The sequence below is a fragment of the Protopterus annectens genome, chromosome 2.part1, assembly GCF_019279795.1.
Source record: "Protopterus annectens isolate FY-2018-M chromosome 2.part1, PAN1.0, whole genome shotgun sequence".
Classification (NCBI taxonomy): domain Eukaryota; kingdom Metazoa; phylum Chordata; order Ceratodontiformes; family Protopteridae; genus Protopterus; species Protopterus annectens.
In genome coordinates, this window is record NC_056729.1 from 1566214370 (window position 1) to 1566237199 (window position 22830).

At 42.3% G+C, this 22830-nt stretch overlaps 1 protein-coding gene across 3 annotated transcripts in view; it reads right to left on the minus strand.

Annotated features, from left to right (window-relative positions):
- The window catches only part of CHD5 (chromodomain helicase DNA binding protein 5), a 2140358-nt gene that overhangs the window by 684392 nt on the left and 1433136 nt on the right, over positions 1-22830 (minus strand). For all 3 annotated transcript variants that reach the window (XM_044063016.1, XM_044063014.1, XM_044063013.1), the window contains exon 23: positions 6416-6590. In XM_044063016.1, the coding sequence (XP_043918951.1) occupies positions 6416-6590 (175 nt within the window). The remainder of the gene's footprint in view (positions 1-6415; positions 6591-22830) is intronic.

A 22830-nucleotide genomic window follows, 5' to 3' on the forward strand; every position in this document is an offset into this window, starting at 1 on the left:
TTTCTCATTTCCTTTTTTCTTTGAGGAAGGTGTGTCATTGCCTGACCTCCTACTGTGGCATGGAGAAGGCCTTTCAGAATGAACTTATTCTTTATCTCAATAAAGTACCTAAATCTAAATGACTTAAAAGTGTTGTATGGTGCTTGTAAGTGTTCTGACCCCAGGTACACAACATAAAGGTTGTGTGTATCCTGGTGTTTAATTTGTGTCCACACTTTGAGTATTTGTGGAAGCCCAAAGCTTTCTCCACAGCTATGACTAATATGAAACAACTGTAAAGATATTCAGAGGAAGAGAAATATATTTTACAAAACTAAGATACAACCTAAAGAGTATAGATTTTTTGTAAGGCTTTAGACTGAAAAAAAAAACAAAAAACAAAAAAACAGACTTAAGTAGGCCTCAGATTAGACAGACAGGATGAGGAGGAGGTAAAAATTAAGAATGTTTGGTTATTTAAGATATTTTTTTCTATGAAAGAGTGGCACATATGAGATGGGAATATATGTATGTAGTGATTTAATAAAGATACTAACAAAAAAGAATGAAATGATAGGAATAGGTATGTCCCCTCCTAACTCAGCACAGACTGCATGCCCCATGGGAGGCACACACTTGCCAGGTACAGAAGCTACGAAACTAAAAAGAATTGAGAGGAATCTCATCAAGTTATCCCAGCTATTAGTGACAACAAAGGCCTTCTCCTCAAAGTAACATCTTTGTCATTCTACTTTAGTTCTCAGCAAAAATGTGTCAGCGACTCTTTACTTAGCCCGGTTATGAACTGTCTTTCTGATCATGAAATTCAAGTCACTATAATGTTACCTTCTATGAGTGAACCACTTCCAGCAGCCAGATACTGTATTTTTCCACTTTGTCTGCAGAAGTGTTAGCCTGTTTGTTATTAATATCTGGAAGGTAAGACTAGTGGTAGCAATCATCTTCCTATCCTTTGAACTTATGCACAAGAGTATCAGGTTCAATGTTCAGTGATACCAGATTTTTTGACTGTGGTGGCATTATGACTATATAAGCCTGAAGATTTGTATCTGATACTTCAGCAGTCAGTTCTGTAATTGCTTATGCTGTAGTCATTGCATTTGCTTGTATCAATAAGTGTTTTGTGTTTCGGACACTTGGTGAATGACTTACTCTGGCTATCTAGTGTCTCAGTGTATGTGGATCTCTCACATAGTGATAAATGTTCCCATCAATATTGGAACTCCTACTGTAAATCTGGCAGTTGCTGCACTTTGTTGCATCCTCCTTCCTGCCTAGATTTTAAAAAGTCATCACATAATTTCTCTTTGCTACTTAATCAGTACACTGATCAATGAGGCAGATAGAGAGAGAGAGAAAGTAAGGGAGACAGAGAGATAAACAGAATCCCTCAGTGAACTTATTTTAAGTGTATTTTATTTAGTGCTACCCAATCCATAAACTTGCACAACCATGAGCAAACATGCAGTCTCTGTCAGACTTAAACAAATCTGTATAAAAGTGTTGAACACAATATATTTATTAGCTACACAATGAACAATTTTGCATTGTGTTTATACACAAGCAGCTCTCTCACTATTCCTTGATCTGCCTACCCTTCTGTACAGTAAAATAAGGTTTAATAATTGCAGACTGTACCTACATGTAATGCACTGTATAAAGTACTAACACTTTATATTATTAATGGTATAAATACATACTACATTGAAATGGCAATACCTAGAAAAAAACTTAGTGAAGAATACTACTCTTTTATTATCAGAAACAAAAAACTGGAGGAAAACTTTAGGTACAGGAAAAGTGACCACAGACCTAACTAGAGAATCCTTACCGTGTGTGTCTCACATATCAAACCCATCTAGTGCTGGTGATCACAAGTCCTGACTGCTGTTAAATACTTGCTGAATGAAAAATTGTGCAATCAAAGAGAAGGGGAAACAGACGGTTTATACAGCACCAACAGCTTCCCTTTTTTGTACCTCTACAGTTTCAGAGTTAGTACATATATGCTGCAAGGGGTATAGGGTTGGTGCAGCAGACTTATTCCCTGCAAAATGTTTACTTAGGTTTATAGGTAGGTACTAGGCTATTGGCCCTAGGGCCTGTACAAGCCTAGCCAAAAAGGTACCCTGGCTTTCGCCACCAAAGAAAATCATTTTCTTGTGCCCGTGACAAGCAGAGCCACAGAAGTGATCCCCGGGGTGAATTTCCTATTACCCATCCAATCAGCAAGATTTTTATTGAAGAATGCTAATGAGGAGCTCTGTTTGACATAGATAGGTAATCTGTTCCAGAGTATGGGAAGTCTCTGGGACAGGAATCCATCCCTCCAGCATGTTCTGTTTATTGTGGTGACTAGGTTTAGGTCCATAGAGCGTGTAGCTCGGAGGGATTGGGATTTATTTAAGTGGAGCATGTCCAACAGCTCTGGGTTTGACATAGCTTTGTATGTTAAGCAGAGATCGCCTCTGAGTAGTCGATATGCGACGGAGTAAAGCTGGAGTTTTTTGAGATGGTATGCGTAGGGCATCTGTTTGTGGCCAGTAATCCTCTTTGTGAGATATTTCTGCGGCCGTTCCAGTTGTTGTAGATGTCTTGTGAGGTACATACCAAAAGAGGCGTTGTACTCTATAATGGGTCTAATGAGTGATGAGTAGAGGGGAACAATGACCTTTTTTTTTTCTGGATGAGAAACCTTTTGTGATGAGGTGTGCCATGTAGAAGGATTTCCTGACCACTGTGGCGATGTGATTATCAAAGGACAGACTACTGTCCACCTGTGTCCCAAGGTCCCTTATCACACTTTCAGTGTTAAGTAAACTACCACCTATGTGGTAGTTCATGGGTACAGAGTTTTTACCAAAGGGGATGACAATGCACTTTTTGGCATTGAGCTTGAGGCCACAGCTTTGACACCAGGCATCTGTCTCAGTGAGGCCCTTTTGTACGATGTCCACATTGTTAGGAGTTTTGATTATGGCTCCTAGTTTGCAGTCATCTGCGAACCTAGTTAGCCAAAGACCTTCTGTGTTAGCCTGTACTTCAGAGAAGTAGATACCAAACAGGAGAGGACCCAGGACTGAACCCTGTGGTACTCCACTTGTCACTGGTCTGAAGTTTGATTTGGAGTCTGCTACTTTCACAGTGTGGGTTCTGTCAGTAAGCCAGTTGGCAACCCATCTTGTGATATAGGGATTTATACCTAGTTTAGTGAGTTTATTTATAATTCCAGAGTGGGGGATGGTGTTGAACGCCTTGGCGAGATCTAGATAGGCTGTGTGAACCACCTTACCCTCATTTACGGCTCTGGTGACTGCTTCAAAGAAGTCTATCAGGTTTAGGAGACATGATCTGCCTTTTACAAACCTGAACTGTGTGGGGTCCAGAGTTTGGAGATCTCGAATGGCTTTGTTTATGAGTTCCATGATGATACGTTCCATGGCCTTGCAGATCAGGCTTATCAGGCTAATGGGGCGGTAGTTCCCAGGGTCTGTCGTGGCTCCCCCTTTGTGGAGTGGGATAACTGTCACGGTGCACCATTCAATGGGCACAAAGCCTGAGGTGAGGCTATGACTGAACATAGTACTTAGGTGGGGTGCCAGTTCATTCTGTAGTTCATGTAGAAGGCAGTTTTCTGTGTGGTTTCTTTTGGTTGCTGGCAGCCTGGGATGTTGTCAGATCCCATGGATACTGTGTTCTTGGCTTTAGAGAGTAAGGTTTTTACCTGTGCAGCCGTGATTACAGGAACTTTGCATTCTTCCGGTATAGAGATGGGCCCTTTAGGGGGTGAGAGGGGTGTAAAGTTAGCACTGAACCTATCTGCTAGGATGTTGGCAATATCAGTTGGTTCTGTATATTTAGTGCTATTGTGCTGTAACTCAGAGCAGATCTGAGTGTTGCCATTGAGATTTTTGACATAGCTATAGAATGCTTTGTGGTTGTCTTTAGAATCAGTGGCAATTTTGTTTTCATAACTAGCTTTGGAGGATTTTATGAGGGATCTCAGCTTCTTACTGAGGCTGACCAGGGAGTTCCTCCAGTCATGGGATTTTACTCTTTTTTGCAACAGTTTCTTTCTTCTGTTGCAGAGTTTGTTTATGGCAGAAGACCACCAGATTGGCTTCCTTTTTTAGGAGGATAGCATCTTGGTTCTGTTAAGGATAGCACGATCCATGCACTCGTGTAAGTGCTTATAAAGTGCATTTGTGTAGGATTCAGTCGTACCTCTATTGTCCATCTGCATGGGTGTCTTGAAGTTTGCCACTTCTGTCTTAAGAAGCGTGAAGTTGGCTTTGGGGAAATATTTTATGGTTGTTTTCCTAATGGGGTGTGGGAGCGGGATGTGGATGTTTCGGGTGATTAGCTTGTGGTCGGATCTTACCAACGAGGAAGTGACCTCTGGTGTGGAACACCGGTCGCCCATGTTGGTGATGACCAGGTCTAGTATATTGCTGCCCCTGGTGGAGGTGTGGATAAGCTGATCCAGGGCATTGGAATTGATGAATTCAGAAAACGTTGAACAAAAGAGTTGGTACATGAGTAGTTTTCCCATTTAATGGTGGGGTAGTTGAAATCACCCATTATTATGGTGTTGGGTTGTACCCTAATATTTTCCAGTGTATCAAGAAAAGAGGAGTGGGAATCCTGGGGCATGGTGGGGGGTCTGTAGCAAGCTACAATCTGGATTGCGGTCTTGCCCAGAGTTAGCTGAGCTTTGATAATCTCGGATGCATTATGCTGAGCAACTAGCATGGAGGTGTGGATATTCTTAATAAATATGGACATGCCTCCACCTTTAGTGTTTCGGTCCAGGTTAGGTGGCCGAAAGGTGTGGTATGAATTATAGCCTGGTAATGCAGGGCTGCTCTCTGGAGCTATGAACCAGGTCTCTGTCACTGCACAGATGTTGATGTTCTCCATTTTAAGGAGTGCCTCGAGTGAGTGCATTTTGAGGTTTAGACTTCTAGCATTGAGTAGCATTACCCTTAGATTTTGCTTGCTTGTACCTGTTACGGTGGTGAAATTGTCATTTGAACCTTGCCTAAAAAAGACACTATAGGGGTGGCAAGAGCCTTTGACAGTATCTGGAATTCCAAGGGCGAGAGGTGCAGGCCATCTCTGGCAAAGCATCGTGGTCTGTTGATCATGTCATCCCAGGCAGACAGATACTGGATTCCCTTAGAATGACACCAGAAGCTTAGCCAATTGTTGAAGTCAATCATTTTATCTTTGTACTGTGGTATCTTTCTGGGTGATGGCAGGATGCTACTCAGGGCTAGGGTCATACCTGCCTGGGCTACAAGATCGGAGAGCTCCTCCATGTCTCTTTTCATGTAGACCAGGGAGGTACGTCTCAGGTCATTCACACCAACAAGGACAATGACAGAGTCATATTTATACTTGTTTTGGAGTGACCTGAGTGCATGCATTATGTGGCGGATCCTGGCACCCGACAGGCAGCTGACAGTAACTATCTCCTTGTTTAGCCTGGTGAATGGAACATCAGTGTGCTTGACTATAGAGTCACCTATGACTAGAGTGTTGGGTACGTTATGCCTTATGGGCTGTAGTTGAGTGGCACACTGATTATGTGGGCTATGCGTCATTTGGGTTGTGTTGGGGGGTGGAGGTTGCTTGCATTTCTGCTTTGGAGGTCTCGGTTGTTTGGGCAGATTTTTATTGAGAGCCTCCACGAATGTAGGCATGTGTTTTGTGCTTCTGTGTGTGTGTTTTGGTGGTGTAGGTTTTGAGGGACTATGTGATGAGTGTGGTGTGGTACAAGTATTTACCTTCTCCTCTTGACTGTCCAGTCCAGTCTTCGGTGAAGAGAGCTTTGCTTCCAGTTTGGCTATATAAGTGCATCTCTCACAGGTCGTAGTGTTGGGTGGTAGGAGGAGAGGGTTGTCTGTGTACATGAGGCAATTGCTGCATTGCCCCAAGATGCCCAGATTCATCAGGTAGACAGGAGAAAACACCTATTTATTTTTTCATTTTTTATGGTATTAGGCAATGTGTGGTCACTTGATTACTGGATGTTTGTGTGTACAGGTAATTTCTGGTGAAACAAGTAACAGGACTTTGGATATGTGCAGTCATTTTCGGGCCTACAGTATTTGAGGACACAGTCATGGCTTGTGATCTGGGATCCTGCAACCAAGTGTTTTCCACTTTGCAATTATTGAATTAGTTTCCTTTAGATGCTGAGAGGTTTTGAATGTGTCACATACAGAAAAGACTTAAAAGATAAATAACTTTTTGAAACAATAAAACCTGAAATTAATTTAGATAATTGCTGTGGCTATTCAATTCAAACAATTGCTGAGACTACATATCACCACTGATGTAGAAATAACCCTTGCTACAAAAAAAGTCTGCAGACGTACTTTGCATCAGTATCATAATACAAGCAGCATACCTTGATCTTCCTGAGAAGCATCATTATAGTTGACCTGTTTACGGATCCTCTTTCCTTTCCCAAGATTCCTGGCCAGGTCTTCTTGCTGCTGTTCATAGTGGTGTCTTAACAGCTTCTCCCAATAATCTGGGTCCACATTCTCTTCCTGCTTGATAATCTCCCGTTCAACCTCCTCCTGCAATGAAGTACAAAACATATATGTGTTAATGAATGACAATGTGTGTGTGTGTGTGTGTGTGTGTGTGTGTGTGTGTGTGTGTGTGTGTGTGTGTGTGTGTGTGTGTGTGTGTGTGTGTGTGTGATCTACACAACTGGGTAACTTATTAATCTGGACCAAGGCCCATTTTCAGCTATGACCTCTTACAGTATTAAACTGTGTACAAGAGAATTTACATCTAGTTGGGAGTTAATGAAATAATAAAACATGGATAAAAGGATATATTTCAAACTGACCTCTCTTTTGGGTGTAGGGAATGGGTTGTGTACCTAGGAACACTCATCATGGTAAACTCCCCAGTTGATACGAGGGATAATGTGGAGGTGTTCACAGCTTCCTGACAAAAACATGGTTTTATGCGCTTGTTAGTGAAACTGCACTGTGGGATGTATCATAATACTTTTGTTATGGTCTGAATAATAAAAGGATATACTGCATACTGACCTCTCTTTTGGGAGGAGGGGATGGGGGTTGGATCCACATATTTAAAAGGTAAAGAAATACTTGTAATAAATGCACACACAGTGGCTAGCCAAGCGTTGCTGTGGCAGAAATTAGCCATCCTTGTTAGGATCCAGGTACAATACCTATCTCCTCTTGCTGTTTGCATGTTCACTGTGTGTGTTTTTTTGGAATAGGGCCATAAATCATAAATTCATAAGTTCTTAATTAGCTTACAGTCAGGGAGACCATCAAGAAGCTCAGCCACATCACCCAGTTCTGATGGGAGAATAACAGTCACCCTCATTAGGTAGATTTTCCTGACATATATGAGGTAAACATTTGTGATCACTCATGAAGTCACCCAGACTGAGATTTCAAGGTTATTAGGGAAGTATTTTGCTTGATATGTAAGGACAACCTATTCCACATAGAGGGGATATGTCAGGTTAGGTATCTGTTGTGCCATTTGTTATATTTATTTCATTCTAAATTTGTTAACTGGGGTAGAGTGCTGATCTCATCGGACCTACTTCATTCTCAGCCCTGGGTGAACACAATGGATACATGGCATTATATACAGAATGAATGATAAAAATGCAATATATACATACATGATATACATTGTGAAAAATCATAGTTGGCATGCTGACAGAATCACAATGAAAAGTAGAGTCAGAACAAGGCATGTAGAGAGAAGAAGGGTAGGAAGAGGTTAAGTTGTACGACCATAGAGATAGCAGTTGCATTTTCATAGAGTCTTGAAATGGGCTTTTATTTCTGATTGGAATCTGGGGTAAGATAGATGATCTTTCAAAATAGAAGGAAGAGATTCCCGCAAGTTGAGTCCAAGGACTGAGAAAGTATGGTTTGTGCAGTGAAGCCTCATTTGGGAGGTTTGGAGGAGAGGACATGAGTGATTAAGATTTTTAAGGCTGTAAGTTTTTGCATCTCTGAATAGTTGGAGAGTAGGAGAAATATGTCATTCTTGAGAATTGTAAATAGTTAAAATGCAAATAGAAAGTCAGAACATTGTTTCACAGGTAGACAGCTTTTTCCATGGCTTTATAGTGGTGTTCAGGTCTTCTAGAGAGAGTGATGAATCTGCATATGGCATTTGAGATAGACTGAATGGTGGATGCATTTCTTTTAGAAGATACAGCAATTGGAGGGAGACAATATTCTGGCTGATCCAGTAAGATACCTTTACCTGTGGCATTTCTACAGGGTCTGGTTAGAGAAGGGGTGATCCTACTATCCCAGAATAGGAGAGTGTTTACTTTTTTGTGCGTGTAGTCCATGTAGTGCTGGAAGTTTAGGAAGGGGTGTTACTATAATGATCAAGGATTTTAGAGATCTGGATATAGAAGTAAGCTTTTGCCTAGTGCCAAAAAGCACTGGTTTTGCTTTAGATAAGTTAAGCAGTAATTGCTTACCATTGTCTCATTGAATAAGAGAATGGAAATCAGCCTGAAGTTTGAGTTCAAGAAAAGAGACAGAGTGGCTGGAGCTGAACAGAGCCATGTTATCAGCATAAAATAGGAAAAAATATGGGGTAAGTCAAAAGGAAATTTGTTAATATGGATAGAAAAGAGGAGAGAAGCCCAAATAGATCCCTGGTGGACACCTTTCTGCAGAGGGTCTAATGAAGAGGTTCAGGAATTAAAATTCACTGAGATGTGGTGGTTAGAGAGCTAGTTTTTGAGCTAGGGAGGTATGCCATCACTAATGCATATTTCACTGAAATGGTCTAAGAGAACTGAGTGATCGACAAGATCAACACCTCTGGTGCAGTCAATAAAAATGGCTCCAGTAATTACTGAGTATACACATAGCTGTGGGTGCACCGTGACCAGACCAAAAGTCATGCTGCTTTTCAGACAGAGAGAGATAGAGAGAAGGTGGAACTGGTTGATGTATTGAGTGAGTTGCAAGTAATTTTTCCACAATCTTTTATTGGGTAAGGAGTCCAGAAATGGAGTTTCTTAGGGAAAGTTTTGCAATGGCATTTTTCTAGATATTAAGCATATTATGTGCAATACACACCCTCTAGGTGTGTTTCATTGGGTTATGCTGTTGTCTCTACAGTGATAAATAAATGATGGGTTAAAGTTCCCTACACTGGCAGGACTATCGTGTAATTTGTTTGAGTGGAGGGTGGATATCCTTAGATGCGATAGTTTTGGAGTAGAATGAAGGGATGTATGAAGGGGAGGAGGGAGTGACAGATATAGAATGGAATTGGCTGGAGAAAGGGATGGGAAGGTTGCTGAAGTGAGAAAGGAACTCAGAGGCAGAAAGTTGAGAGGATGTGTAATTCATGGAGGGTAGGTTATTCCATCTTGTAAGATGGTTGACCTCTTTCCAGAAGTTTTTGGGTGATTTTATTAGCGTGGTTTGGTATGACTTTATCAGCTGACTCGTATCATGCAGTATAGCTTGCATGGGAAAGCTGCATAGCTGGATGTAGAACTGTCTGTTTATGGCAGTAGGAAGTGCTTTCCAAGAATACTATTCCTTGTCTTAAGCTTGTAGTTAAAGCAGTTGTTAGTTTTAGGTTTGTATAGGCTTTGGATTACTGGGAAACAGGAGTTTTGCAGGTCAGCCACTATAGAGGTGAGTAGTTCTGCAACAGTGTTAGGGTCAGATTCATTTAGAATTGGTGAAAAATTTCATTAAGGAGAGGGTGCATTTATGTTTATTATGTTATTCCGTGAGTTATCACAGAAACATACGAGCTTTGGGGGCATCTTTACATATTGAAGATGGATATGAAAACTAATAGGGTAATGGTCACTAAAAGATGGTTAAAGGATGGTGATGTCTGAAATAAGAGAAGATTTGTTAGTTAATATGTGATCTAGGAGGGAGTGGTGAGGCATGCTGAGGTTGTGTCTAGTGGGTTGAAATATGAGCTGGGTGAGATTAAGTTGTATTGTATCAGAACAGTATTAAGGTGACTAGAAACAGGACTGAGCATGTTCAGATTGAAGTCTATAAGTAACATAAGATTTTTGATATTATTTGTGCAGGAAACTATTTCTTTTAGTTGGTTATTTAGTTTGGGGAGTGCGGAGGGAAGTGGTAGCTATGCTACAGTGAGATACAGTACTGTATTCTTGAGGGAAAGGAATGGATACAAGTAGCCAGTTAGAATAATTACTTGTGTTACTATTTCTGTGAGAAAGTAGCTGGTACTTTAAGTGTGACTTGAAGACAGAAAGAGATCCACCACCTTGTCTTATACCTGGCATGGAATCAAAAAAGAAGCTGTAACCAAGGAGAAAATGGTGTAAGAAAGGATTGTTAGACCTACCTATGATTCTGTGATAGCAGCTAAATCAGGCTTATTTAAGGAAATGAAGACATTAATCTGGGTAGTTTTGTTTTTTATACTTAGTGCGTTAAGAAGGATTGAGGGGGGTATGTGGGAATCTCCAGAAATTGATCCCTGTTGGAGGCTAGGGACACTGTCAGAGGAGGCGTGGTCAGCAGGGGGTAGTGGGGATTAGCTGAGCTGCCTCAAAGGTGGGGTGATATACTGTGGATTCTATATTACAAGCCCCCTGGAACATACCATCCTGCCACATAGGGGAGGGGGAGTAACAGGGTAGGCCAAAGTAAGACCCTCCCAGATGGAAAATCAGACATGCCAAGCCCCAATGCCTGTGATCAGTGACAGGACCCAGTGATTACAAGAATAAGTCTGGGCGGGGATGGAGTAGCTGGTTGACCAGGTGCAGACAGAGGACAAGGGCTGGTCTGTTAGCAATGAAGGAAGGGTGGGAAGAAAAAGGCAAAAAAAAAAAAAATAGGATGCAGGAGAGTGGAGATGGACCTGGGTTACCTTTGATATTACCTCGAAGATGGAGTAGAAGTAAGACTGGTGAAAAGTTTGTAACAATGTCTTAGTAGGAGCAGAAATGAAAAAAAAAAAAAAAATATATATATATATATATATATATATATATATATATATATACATACACACATACACACACACACACACACACACACACACACATACACACACACACACACACACACATATATATAGGAGGTGATAACAACTGAAGTAGTTGGACTGATAAGTGTGGTAGGATATGGAAAGGGAGGGACGATGGAAGTTATGTATGGGCTGCTTAATTTTGAATGATGAGACTATAGAATAGTAGTATTAAACAGAATTAGATGAAGTGAGAGTGGGGAGCAATTGACAGAACGAGTATGTATTATTTGGAGGGATACTAATGGGTGTTACCAGGAGGAGCAAAAGTAGGTAGTTAGGGCAAAAAATGGAGTACTTTCTGTGGGAAAGAAGAGAGACAGAGAGATACATAGTGTAATATGTTAATGTCAGAAAGGAGCTAAAGCCACATAGGAGCACTGTTGGTAGTTGTTTGACTGTCGATTCTGACGTGGTAGTATATATTTAGGTCTCTAGACTGGGAGTTTGCTTTACCACTGCTTCTATTTCAGCACTCCGTATCACTCTGAGTAAAGGGACAGGGCTTTTAATTTATCAGAATATCTAATGGTACTTTCTACTTGTTTCCTTCTAGCTACCAAAAATGAATATGTGATATCTGGCAGAATGGCAATCAGGTGAATTTCAAAACAATGAAACCAAATGGTTCAAAACTCATTTGACTGAAAAGTAATTTTGTTGAATTACAATTAGTAGAAAACATCATACAGTGAAAATAAGCATCTCTCCATGGGGGGCTTCACCCCCCAAGCCCTCATTTGCTTATATATGTGAATCCTATGGTCTTACAGCCACATAGAAAAGATAAATTTAAACTAACAGTGATTCACTGCAACTGCATAAGCAGAAAATGCACCAACCAGCATGCCAGCAGTGAGGCACTATGTCCATCTATGCAGCTATTGTAGCTATTGAGCTAAGGTTAGGAATGGACTTAACCAGTGGTAGGATGTGCCAGGAGGGGCAAGTAGGAAGTAGGAAGAAACGTCAGACTACCATATCTCTTACCCTGGAAGAGAGAAGGGAGACCATAAAACCTGCAGCCCAGCAGTTCAGGGGGGGTGAAGGACATAATTACAACATTGCACGTTGCTCCAACAGAGCAAAGACTGTGGTTGATTGCTGCTGTAAGATGATAGCTTCCAGATCTCTGTCTGTGGCTCCCCACAGGCTCCTCACTCCCTGGCTCTAGGTATGTTGTCAAAAGACCACTTTCCCAAGAAAATAAAGAAGCCCCTGGTAAAGGGGATACATTTGGGATTATCAGGTAAGGAGCTACTGAGGAACTGGGGGAGTGGTCAAGATACAAGGAAACACAACTGGAGAGAGAGTGGCAGGGCTCAGGAGAAGAAAGGGTTAAAAAAGAAAACACCAGCAGTGATTCTTTATAGGAAACGTCAGTCCTCATGTTGAAAGCTGCCTAGGTAAGCTCATTCATCTATTTTAACATTAATCTTGTCCAGGACACCACCCAAAGAATGAAAACACAAAAAAAGACTGCGTTTTTCCCAGTTACTTTGTTACTGCTGTGACCTTCTGACTGCTTCCACACATAAGAGATTTCTTTAATTATTATTTATTTGATTACACACAGCACATTTTTCTGAGACTTATGTAGTGCAGAAGAAAAATTACAATTCCTAATGCCATACTTACAAATCTGTGGTCTTTACTTACCATCCCATGTGTGTCCTGAGGGTGTGGATGTGATGAAGGGCTAACTGATGTATTTTGAACACTAGAGCTGTAAAGTAGATTTTGTATTCATTCATCTGCATATGATAAGAACACTATATCTCCATGAGTGCTGCTGTACCATTGGTGAAAGGGTTCTAGAGTGCACCCTAACGCTATATGATGGAAACCTATCCACTGAATACTGTGTCTTATGCCGAACAGTATTTTTATAAATAATGCAAACACTGGCTGGTTGCATGGAGTTCAAACTTGAATCCTGAAGTTATGAGGTGGAAACTGTACACTGGACCATCTAATCACATGAAGAAAGTAAGTAAGTCATGGTGACTGCCTTTGTACTGCCAATGTCAGTTTCTGAGTTGGAGTTCAAGACTGAACTCTGCAGCTTTGAGGTAGGTACTACATCCAGACAGCTACCAACCCATCCATGAAAAACACTGCACTGGTGCAACTGCTACCAATGTGCTAAAGCTACTGATTCAGAGCCGAGGACTGAAATCAGCAACTGTAATGCTGAGGCTCTATCTATCCATCAAGTTGCCTTACCATATGGCAGATTTACATTACAGCTTAAAACATGCAATTCAAACAAACTCTACTTTCATTGGGCTAATACTTGCTGCTGTGGTGTTCAAATTATTGTTTGTTGTATATCCTAAATATACTGCAGCTGGTTTGCTTCCATAGTGCACAGGAATATTATTCAGTTATGATTTTACATCTGTTTTTCTAGCCAAGTTTAAATGGATTCTTATCATAATGCTGTTTGTAAAGGTATGGAATTAATAATACTGAAGGGTATTTTTTTTAAAGTTCAAGGTTTGAAGAATATTTCAGCATTGAACATGCTCAAGAGGTCTGAAAATTGGCTATAATGTCAGCCTAAGGTCAAATAATTGAAAATTGCCCATTTTAAAAATTAACAGTTTGTAAAATAATGCACATGCATGTAATTTGCAATTTCAAATATTTTGATTCAGGGTGTTGATGTGTAAAAACCTATCTAAAAATGGTAAAAATTATCACAAATTCCCTAGAAAATGAATTTCACAAGTGCAGTGATGAGAGGACATGCTCCACTGTCATTATATTGCATGCCTCTCCTCTACACTCGCTTGTTGCATGTTGTAGGAATGGAGAAACTAAGGATGAAAACCTTGAACCCACCCGATGACTAAATGATAGTCCCTCCTCTATACTTACTTGCTGCATGCTGCAGGCATGGAGAAACTAAGAATGAAAACCTTGAACCCACCCGATGACTACCTGAATAGTGGTCCCTCCTCTACACTTGCTTGCTGCGTGCTGTAGAAATGGAGAAACTAAGGATGAAAACCTTGAACCTGTCTGATGGCTATTTAAATGATGGTCCCTCCTCTACACTTACTTGCTGCATGCTGTAGGCATGGAAAAACTAAAGATGAAAACCACTAATCTAGGTATAAAAACCTATGTCACAAGATGGGTTGCCAACTGGCTCACTGACAGAACCCACACTGTGAAAGTAGCAGACTCCAAATCCAACTTCAGACCAGTGACAAGTGGAGTACCACAGGGTTCAGTCCTGGGTCTTCTCCTGTTTGGTATCTACTTTTCTGAAGTACAAGCTAACACAGAAGGTCTTTGGCTAACAAAGTTTGCAGATGACTGCAAACTAGGAGCCATAATCGAAACTCCTAATGATGTGGACATCCTACAAAATGGCCTCACTCAGATGCCTGTTGTCAAAGCCATGGCCTCAAGTTCAATGCCAAAAAGTGCACTGTCATCCCCTTTGGTAAAAATTCTGTACCCATGAGCTACAATATAGGTGGTAGTCTACTTAACACCGAAAGTATGGTAAGAGACCTTGGGCCACAGGTGGACAGTAGTCTCTCCTTTGATAATCACATCACCACAGTAGTTAGGAAATCCTTCTATGTGACACACCTCATCACAAAAGGTTTCTTTTCCAGGGAAAAAGAGGTCATTGTTCCCCTCTACTCGTCACTCATTAGACCCATTATAAGAGTACAACACCCCTTCTGGTATGTACCTCACAAGACATCTACAACAACTGTAAAGGCCGCAGAAATACCTCACAAAGAGGATTACAGGCCTCAAACAGATGCCCTACACAAACCGTCTGAAAAAACTCCAGCTTTACGCCTTCGCATATCGCCTACTCAGAGGCGATCTCTGCCTAACATACAAAGCTATGTCAAACCCAGAGCTGTTGGACATGCTCCACTTAAAGAAATCCCAATCCCTTCGAGCTACACGCTCTAGGGACCTAAACCTTGTCAATACAATAAACAGAACATGCTGGAGGGATAGATTCCTGTCCCACAGACTTCCCATACTCTGGAACAAACTACCTATCTATATCGAACAAAGCTTCTCATTAGCACTCTTCAAGAAAAATCTTGATGATTGGATGGGAAATAGGAAATTCACCGCGGGGATCACTTCTGTGGCTCTGCTCAACAGGGGCACAGAAAAATAATTTTCTTGGGTGGTGAAAGCCAGGGTACCTTTTTGGCTAGGCTTATTTAGGCCCTAGGGCCAATAGCCTAGTACCTACCTATGAACCTATCAACCTATGAACCCACCTGATGGCTATCTGAATGATAGCCTCTCCTCGACACTTACTTCCTGCACACTATGGGCATGGAGAAACTAAGGATGAAAACCTTGAACCCACCCAGGAAGCATTCTAGATTATCATTGGGAGTGGTAAGAACTAGGTAGCCTATCTACCACAAGATCCAGGTACAGACTCTTAGTTTTAGCACTTGAATTTACTTATTCGTGCTCAGCACTTGTTCAGAACTTGTTAGCACTAAATAAGCTACAAATTACTACAGCACTCAACCTTCCTCTTTACCTAGAGGAAAACAGCTTTTGTACTTACTTTCCTCACTTGCGTAGAGAAAAACAACTCTTATACTCACTTTCCTCACTTGTCTAGAGGAAAGTAATTTTTTATTCAGGCATGTTCAAGGGTCAGCTCCCAGTGTTCTCTCTTGTCTATCTGATGAATCTGGGCATCTTGGGGCAATGTAGCAATTGCCTCATGTACACAGGCAACCCTCTCCTCCTACCACCCAACACCACAACCTGCGAGAGATGCACTTATCTAGCCAAATTGGAGGTAAAGCTCTCTCCAACCAAGACTGAACTTGACAGTCAAGAGGAGAAGGTAAACACCTGCACCACACCACACTCATCACATAGTCCCACTAAACCTACACCACCAAAATCCACACATAGAAACACAAAAACAGATGCTCTCAATAATAACCTGCTGAAGCAACAGAGACCTCCAAAGCAGAAACGCAAGCAACCTCCACCCCCCACACAACCCAAATGACACATAGCCCACAGACTCAGTGTGCCAATAAACCACAGCCCATAAGGCAAAACAACCTACCCAACACACTAGTCACAGGTGACTCTATAGTCAGGCACACTGATGTCCCACTCACCAGGCTAAACAAGGAGGTTACTATAAGCTGCCTGTCGGGTGCCAGGATCTGCCACATAACCCACGCACTCAGGTCAGTCCACAACAAGTACAAACATGACTCTATCATTGTCCATGTTGGTGTGAATGACCTGAGACTTACCTCCATGGACTACATGAAAAAAGATATGGAAGAGCTCTCTGATCTTGAAGCCCAGGCAGGTATGACCCTAGCCCCGAGTAGCATCCTGCCACCGCCCAGAATGATACCGCAGTACAAGGACAAATTGATTGACTTCAACAATTGGCTAAGCTTCTGGTGTCATTCTAAGGGGATCCAGTATCTGTCTGCCTGGGATGATATGATCGACAAACCACGATGCATTGCCAGAGATGGCCTGCACATGTCGCCCCTGGGATTCCAGATACTGGCTAAGGGTCTTGCCGCCCTTATAGTGCCTTTTTTAGGCAAGGTTCAAATGACAAATTCACCACCGTAACAGGAACAGGCAAGCAAAAACTGAGGGTAATGCTACTCAATGCTAGAAGTCTAAATCTCAAAATGCACTTACTCGAAGCACTCTCTAAAATGGAGAACATCGATATCTGTGCAGTGACTGAGACCTGGTTCAAGGCTCTAGAGAGCAGCCCTGCATTACCAGGCTATAACTCATACCACACTTTTCGGCCATCTAACCTGGACCGGAACACCAAAGGCAGAGGTGTGTCCATATTCATTAAGGATATCCACACCTCCAGGCTAGTTGTGCAGCATAATGTATCCGAGGTTATCCAAGTGCAACTAACTCTGGGCAAAACTGCAATCCAAATTGTAGCTTGCTACAGATCCCTCACCATGCCCGAGGATTCCCACTCCTCTTTTCTTGATATACTGGAAAATATTAGGGTTCAACCAAACACCCTAATAATGGGCGATTTCAACTACCCCACCATTAACTGGGAAAACTGCTCATGTACCAACTCCTTTGCTCAACGATTTCTGGAATTCATAAATTCCAATGCCCTGGATCAACTTATCCACACTCCACCAGGGGCAACAGTATCCTAGACCTAGTCATTACCAACACGAGTGACCGGTGTTCCACATCTGAAGTCAACTCCTCGTTGGTCAGATCCGACCATAAGCTAATCACCCTAGATATCCGCATCCCGTCCCCACCCAACATTAAGGAATCCATGGTAAAAAATTCTCCAAAGCCAACTTCATGCTTCTTAAGACAGAAGTGGCGAACTTCATGACACCCATGCAGATGGACAATACAGTTACGACTGTTGAATCCTACACAAATCCACTCTATAAACACTTACATGAGTGCATGGATCGTGCTATCTCAAACAGAACCAAGACACTATCCTCCAAAAAAAGGAAGCCAATCTGGTGTTCCCCTGCCATAAACAAACTCTACAACAGAAGGAAGAAACTGTTGCAAAAGAGAGTAAAATCCCATGAGTGGGAGGGGCTCCCTGGCCAACCTCAGTAAGAAGCTGAGATCCCTTATAAGATCCTCCAATGCTAGCTATGAAAACAAAATTTCCTCTGATTCTAAGGGCAACCACAAAGCATTCTCTAGCTATGTCAAGAATCTCAATGGCAACACCCAAATCTGCTCCGAGTTACAGCACAACGGCACGAAAATTACAGAACCAACTGATATTGTCAACATCCAGGCAGATAGGTTCAGTGCTAACTTTACCCCCCTCTCACCCCCTAAAGGGCCCATATCTATACAGGAAGAATGCAGAGTCCCTGTAATCACATCTCTGCAGATAAAAGCTGCACTCTCTAAAACCAAAAACACAGCATCCATGGAACCAGACAACATCCCAGGCTGCGTTTTACACACACTTCAGAACGAACTGGCTCCCCACCTAAGCACAATGTTCAATCATAGTCTCATGTCAAGCTTTGTGCCCACTGAATGGCACACAGCAACAGTTATCCCACCCCACAAAGGGGGAGCCACCACTGATCCTGGGAACTACCGCCCTATTAGCCTGACGAGCCTGGTGTGCAAGGCCATGGAACGTATCATCATGGAACTTATAAACAAAGACATTGGTAACCTCCCAACTCTGGACCCCACCCAGTTCGGGTTTGTGAAAGGCAGATCATGCCTTCTGAACCTGATCAACTTCTTTGAGGCAGTCACCAAAGCCTTAGACATGGGTAAGGTGGTTCACACAGCCTATTTTGACCCTCACCAGGGCTTTCGACACCATTCCCCATTCTGGAATTATAGCTAAACTCATTAAACTAGGTATAAATCCCTATGTCACAAGATGGGTTGCCAACTGGCTCACTGACAGAACTCACACTGTAAAAGTTGCAGACTCCAAATCTGACTTCAAACCAGTGACAAGTGGAGTGCCACAGGGTTCAGTCTTGGGACCTCTCCTGTTTGGTATCAACTTCTCTGAAGTACAGGCTAACACAGAAGGTCTCTGGCTAAAGAAGTTCACAGATGACTGCAAACTAGGAGCCATAGTCGACTCCCCAAATGATGTGGACATCCTACAGAAGGGCCTCACTGAGACAGATGCCTGGTGTCAGAGGCATGGCCTCAAGCTCAATGCCAAAAAGTGCATTGTCATCCCCTTTGGTAAAAACTCTGTACCCATGAACTACCACATAAACAGCAGTCTACTTAATGCTGAATGTGTGATAAGAGACCTTGGGACCCAGGTGGACAGTAGTCTCTCCTTTGATAATCACATCGCCACAGTAATCAGGAAATCCTTCTATGTGGCACTTCTCATCCAGGAAAAAAGAGGTCACTGTTCCCCTCTACTCGGCACTCATTAGACCCATTATAGAGTATAACGCCCCTTTTGGAATGTACCTCAGAAGACATCTGCAGCAGCTGGAAAAGCCACAGAAGTACCTCACAAAGAGGATTACTGGCCTCAAACAGATGCCCAACACTGACCGTCTCAGAAAACTCCAGCTTTACTCTGTAGCATATTGCCTACTCTGAGGAGATCTCTGCCTAACATATAAATCTATGTTAAACCCAGAGCTGTTGGACATGCTACACCTAAAGAAATTCCAATCCTTCCATGCTACATGCTCTAGGGACCGAAACCTTGTCACCACAATAAACAGGACACGCTGGGGGGATAGATTCCTGTCCCAGAGACTTCCTATACTCTGGAACAAGCTAATCATCTATGTAAAACAAAGTTCCTCATTAGCACTCCTCAAGAAAAATCTTGATGAGTGGATGGGAAATAGGAAATACACCTCGGGGATCACTTCTGTAGCTCTGCTCGACAGGGGCACGGAAAAATAACTTTCTTGGGTGGCGTACGCCAGGGAACCTTGTTGACTAGGCTTACCTAGGTCGATAGCCTAGTACCTATCTATGAACCTATGAATGATGATCCCTCCTCTACAGTTGCTTGCTGCATGTTGTAGGCATGGAGAAACTAAGAATGAAAACCTTGAACCTGTCCGATAGCTATATCAATGATAGTCCCTCCTCTACACTTGCTTGCTGAATGCAGGAGGAATGGAGAAACTAAGGATGAAAACCTTGACCCGCCTGATGGCTATCTGAATGACGGTCCCTCCTCTGCACTTACTTACTGCATCCTGTTGTCATGAAGAAACTAAGAATGAAAACCTTGAACCCACCTGATAACTATCTGAATGATGGTCCCTCCTCTATAATTGCTTGTTGCATGCTATAAGAATGGAGAAACTCAGGATGAAAACCTTGAACCTGCCTGATGGCATTCTGAATGATGGTCCTTCCTCTACACTTACTTGCTGCATGCTATAGGCATGGAGAAACTAAGGATAAAAACCTTGAACCCACCTGATGGCTTTCTGAATGATGGTCCTTCCTCTACACTTACTTGCTGCATGCTGTAGGCATGGAGAAACTAAGGATGAAAACCTTGAACCCCACCCGATGGCTATCTGGATGATGGTCCCTCCTCTACACTTGCTTGCTGCATGTTGTAGGAATGGAGAAACTAAGGATACAAACCTTGAACCACCTGATGGCTATCTGAATGATGGTCCCTCATCTACACTTACTTGCTGCATGCTGAATACATGAAGAAACGAAGGATGAAAACCTTGAACCCACCCGATGGCTATCTGAATGATGGTCCCTCCTCTACACTTGCTCGCTGCATGTTGTAGAAATGGAGAAACTAAGGATGAAAACCTTGAACTTGCCTGATGGCTATCTGAATGATAGTCCCTCCTGGCTGACCCTACCCCAACAATGGGGAAGAAATGGACCAAGTGTCCATACAGGGGTCTACAAACACTGAGGTAATGAGTTTAAAAAAAAGGCAGTGGGCTGCTTTGACACAAGCAATGATCTTAAGATTTTGTGGGCAGATCTGTGGGTCCAGGAATGCATTACTGAGTGAACTCAGGCTCAATGAATTGTGACAGACACCATCCATGTAATAAGAGACTGCTACAAGTGATGATATAAAGCAACTAAGTTTTTTTTTTAAAAAGGGATACATAACCTGAAAATTAGAGTATTAAGTAAGTTTAAACAGCTGCACTGGTACGTTGAAAGAATAACACCATTAAAAGAATACAGAAATTGTGTACCACATAGATGAGCAGTTCTATCGTTAACAATAAACAGTCCAAGTATGGCTTGCCAGACAGGTGAGCCAGCAGGATTAATAGGGGCCTCAGGGATAGAGGCTGCAGCAGAATATCAGGCCATAGCACAGGGAACCATACCTGTTGAGGCCAGAATTGGACTATAAGAAAGTCTATGAACTTGTTCTGCCCTGCTTTCTGAATGAGTTTCAGGACAAAGGAAAGGCAGAAAAGCATAAAGGAGTTCTAAGGTCCACTTTGGGATGAGAGCATATGTGCGATGCTTCATTAGTACAGGGATGAAGGAATGGAATGGAAATTGCTGTATTTGGCATTTGGTCAGGGATGTAAAAATGTGATTGCAAGGTTGCCCCCATGACAAAAGAGCTTCAGCACTAGTGAGTATCTGAGGGACAGAGATGAACCAGTCCGCTACAGAACTAGCCTCCGCAGGAATACAATGAGCTATCAGAAAGCATCACTGACACAACCTTTTCCCAAGGCTTCATCACTTCTCAGCAGGATAAAAACAAGTTCATCACTATTTTGTCATGTACCAAAGCAGTACCATATTATCAGTGTGGATTTCAACTGTACCTTATAGTTCAGAGTCCTGGAATGCTTGCAGAATTAAGACAGACTGCACTCATCTCCAGAATACTGATGTGCAGACTGGCATCCATCTGTAAGCAAACATCTTGGACTATCTGCCCTTGCCAAAGTACCCTGTCCCCACCCTACATCAGATGCATCATGGTGACAGCCACAACTGAGACAGGAATCTGAAATGGGCTACACACAGATGTGCAATTTGAAGCTAAGACAGTAACTTAATTTTGCATGTCTTAAAAATCTTTACCTGTCATGACATGACATCCATTAACTGAGGCCACTGCACTTTTGCTATGGAGAACCCCCATGCAGAACTTTGAATGAAGAACATATAAGGTGCAGCTGCCTTGAGGCCAAGTGCTTTGAGATGGAAAGCCACTGTGGCCAAGAGAAAACAAAAGCCTAACACACCAGTTTGCAAAGAAAGAAGCCTGTTTGAAGGAAATCATGTTTTGTAGGATACACTGTTGAAGAGACATCCTATGAATTGTTAATTTCTGAGAACTCCAACTGGGACTTTGTTGTAATCGCTGTTACTCTCAAGAAATGGAAAAAATCTGTATAGACTCTTCAGCTTCAACTAATCTGACAACAGAAATGCAGCAGCCAGGAGTCAGTCATTCATGTATGGAAACACCTTTACCCTTTGGATCATAGGAGATTTCTAGGCTAATGGCTCTGGGGCCATTACAAACCTAGCCAAGAGTTTATCTCCAAAAAAGAAACCTCAGTCAGCACCTGTCACCCCTGTTAATGAGGGACACAGGTGGAACCTCTGGAAAAAATTTGTGGTTTCTCATCCACTCATTGGGGTTGCGCTTGAAGAGGGTCAGTGACGTACTTTGTTTGATGTGTATGGGGAGTCTATTCCAGAGACGCGGCAGCCTCTGCGAGACAATCCTATCTCTCCAGCAGGTTTTGTTAATGTCACATATTAGATTTAAGCATTTTGATCGGGTAATGTAAGAGGAGTTAGACATGGATATGGAGCATCTCTAGTAGAGCAGGGTCTGAGATTGCCTTGTAGGTGAGATGCAGATCACCTCTGAGCAATCTGTATGATACCTAGTAGAGTGATTTGAGCCTGTCCACATAGGATAGGTGTTGGAGGCTATGGATTCTCTTTGTGAGGTATTTCTGTGACCTTTCCAGTTGGTGCAGGTGTTTGGAGAGGTACATACCAAATGGGGCATTGTACTCAATTACTGGCCTAATGAGGGAGGAGTACAGAGAGGTAATAACCTTCTTTTTTCTGGATGCAGTCCCTTTACTTATGAGATGAAGCAAATAAAAGGTTTTTCTGACCACTGCCGCCACATGATGGTCAAATGTGAGATTGTTGTCAACCTGTGTACCCAGGCCTCTCACCACAGGTTGTGTGCTTAAGGGGTTGCCGTTCATGTGGTAATCAGTACGG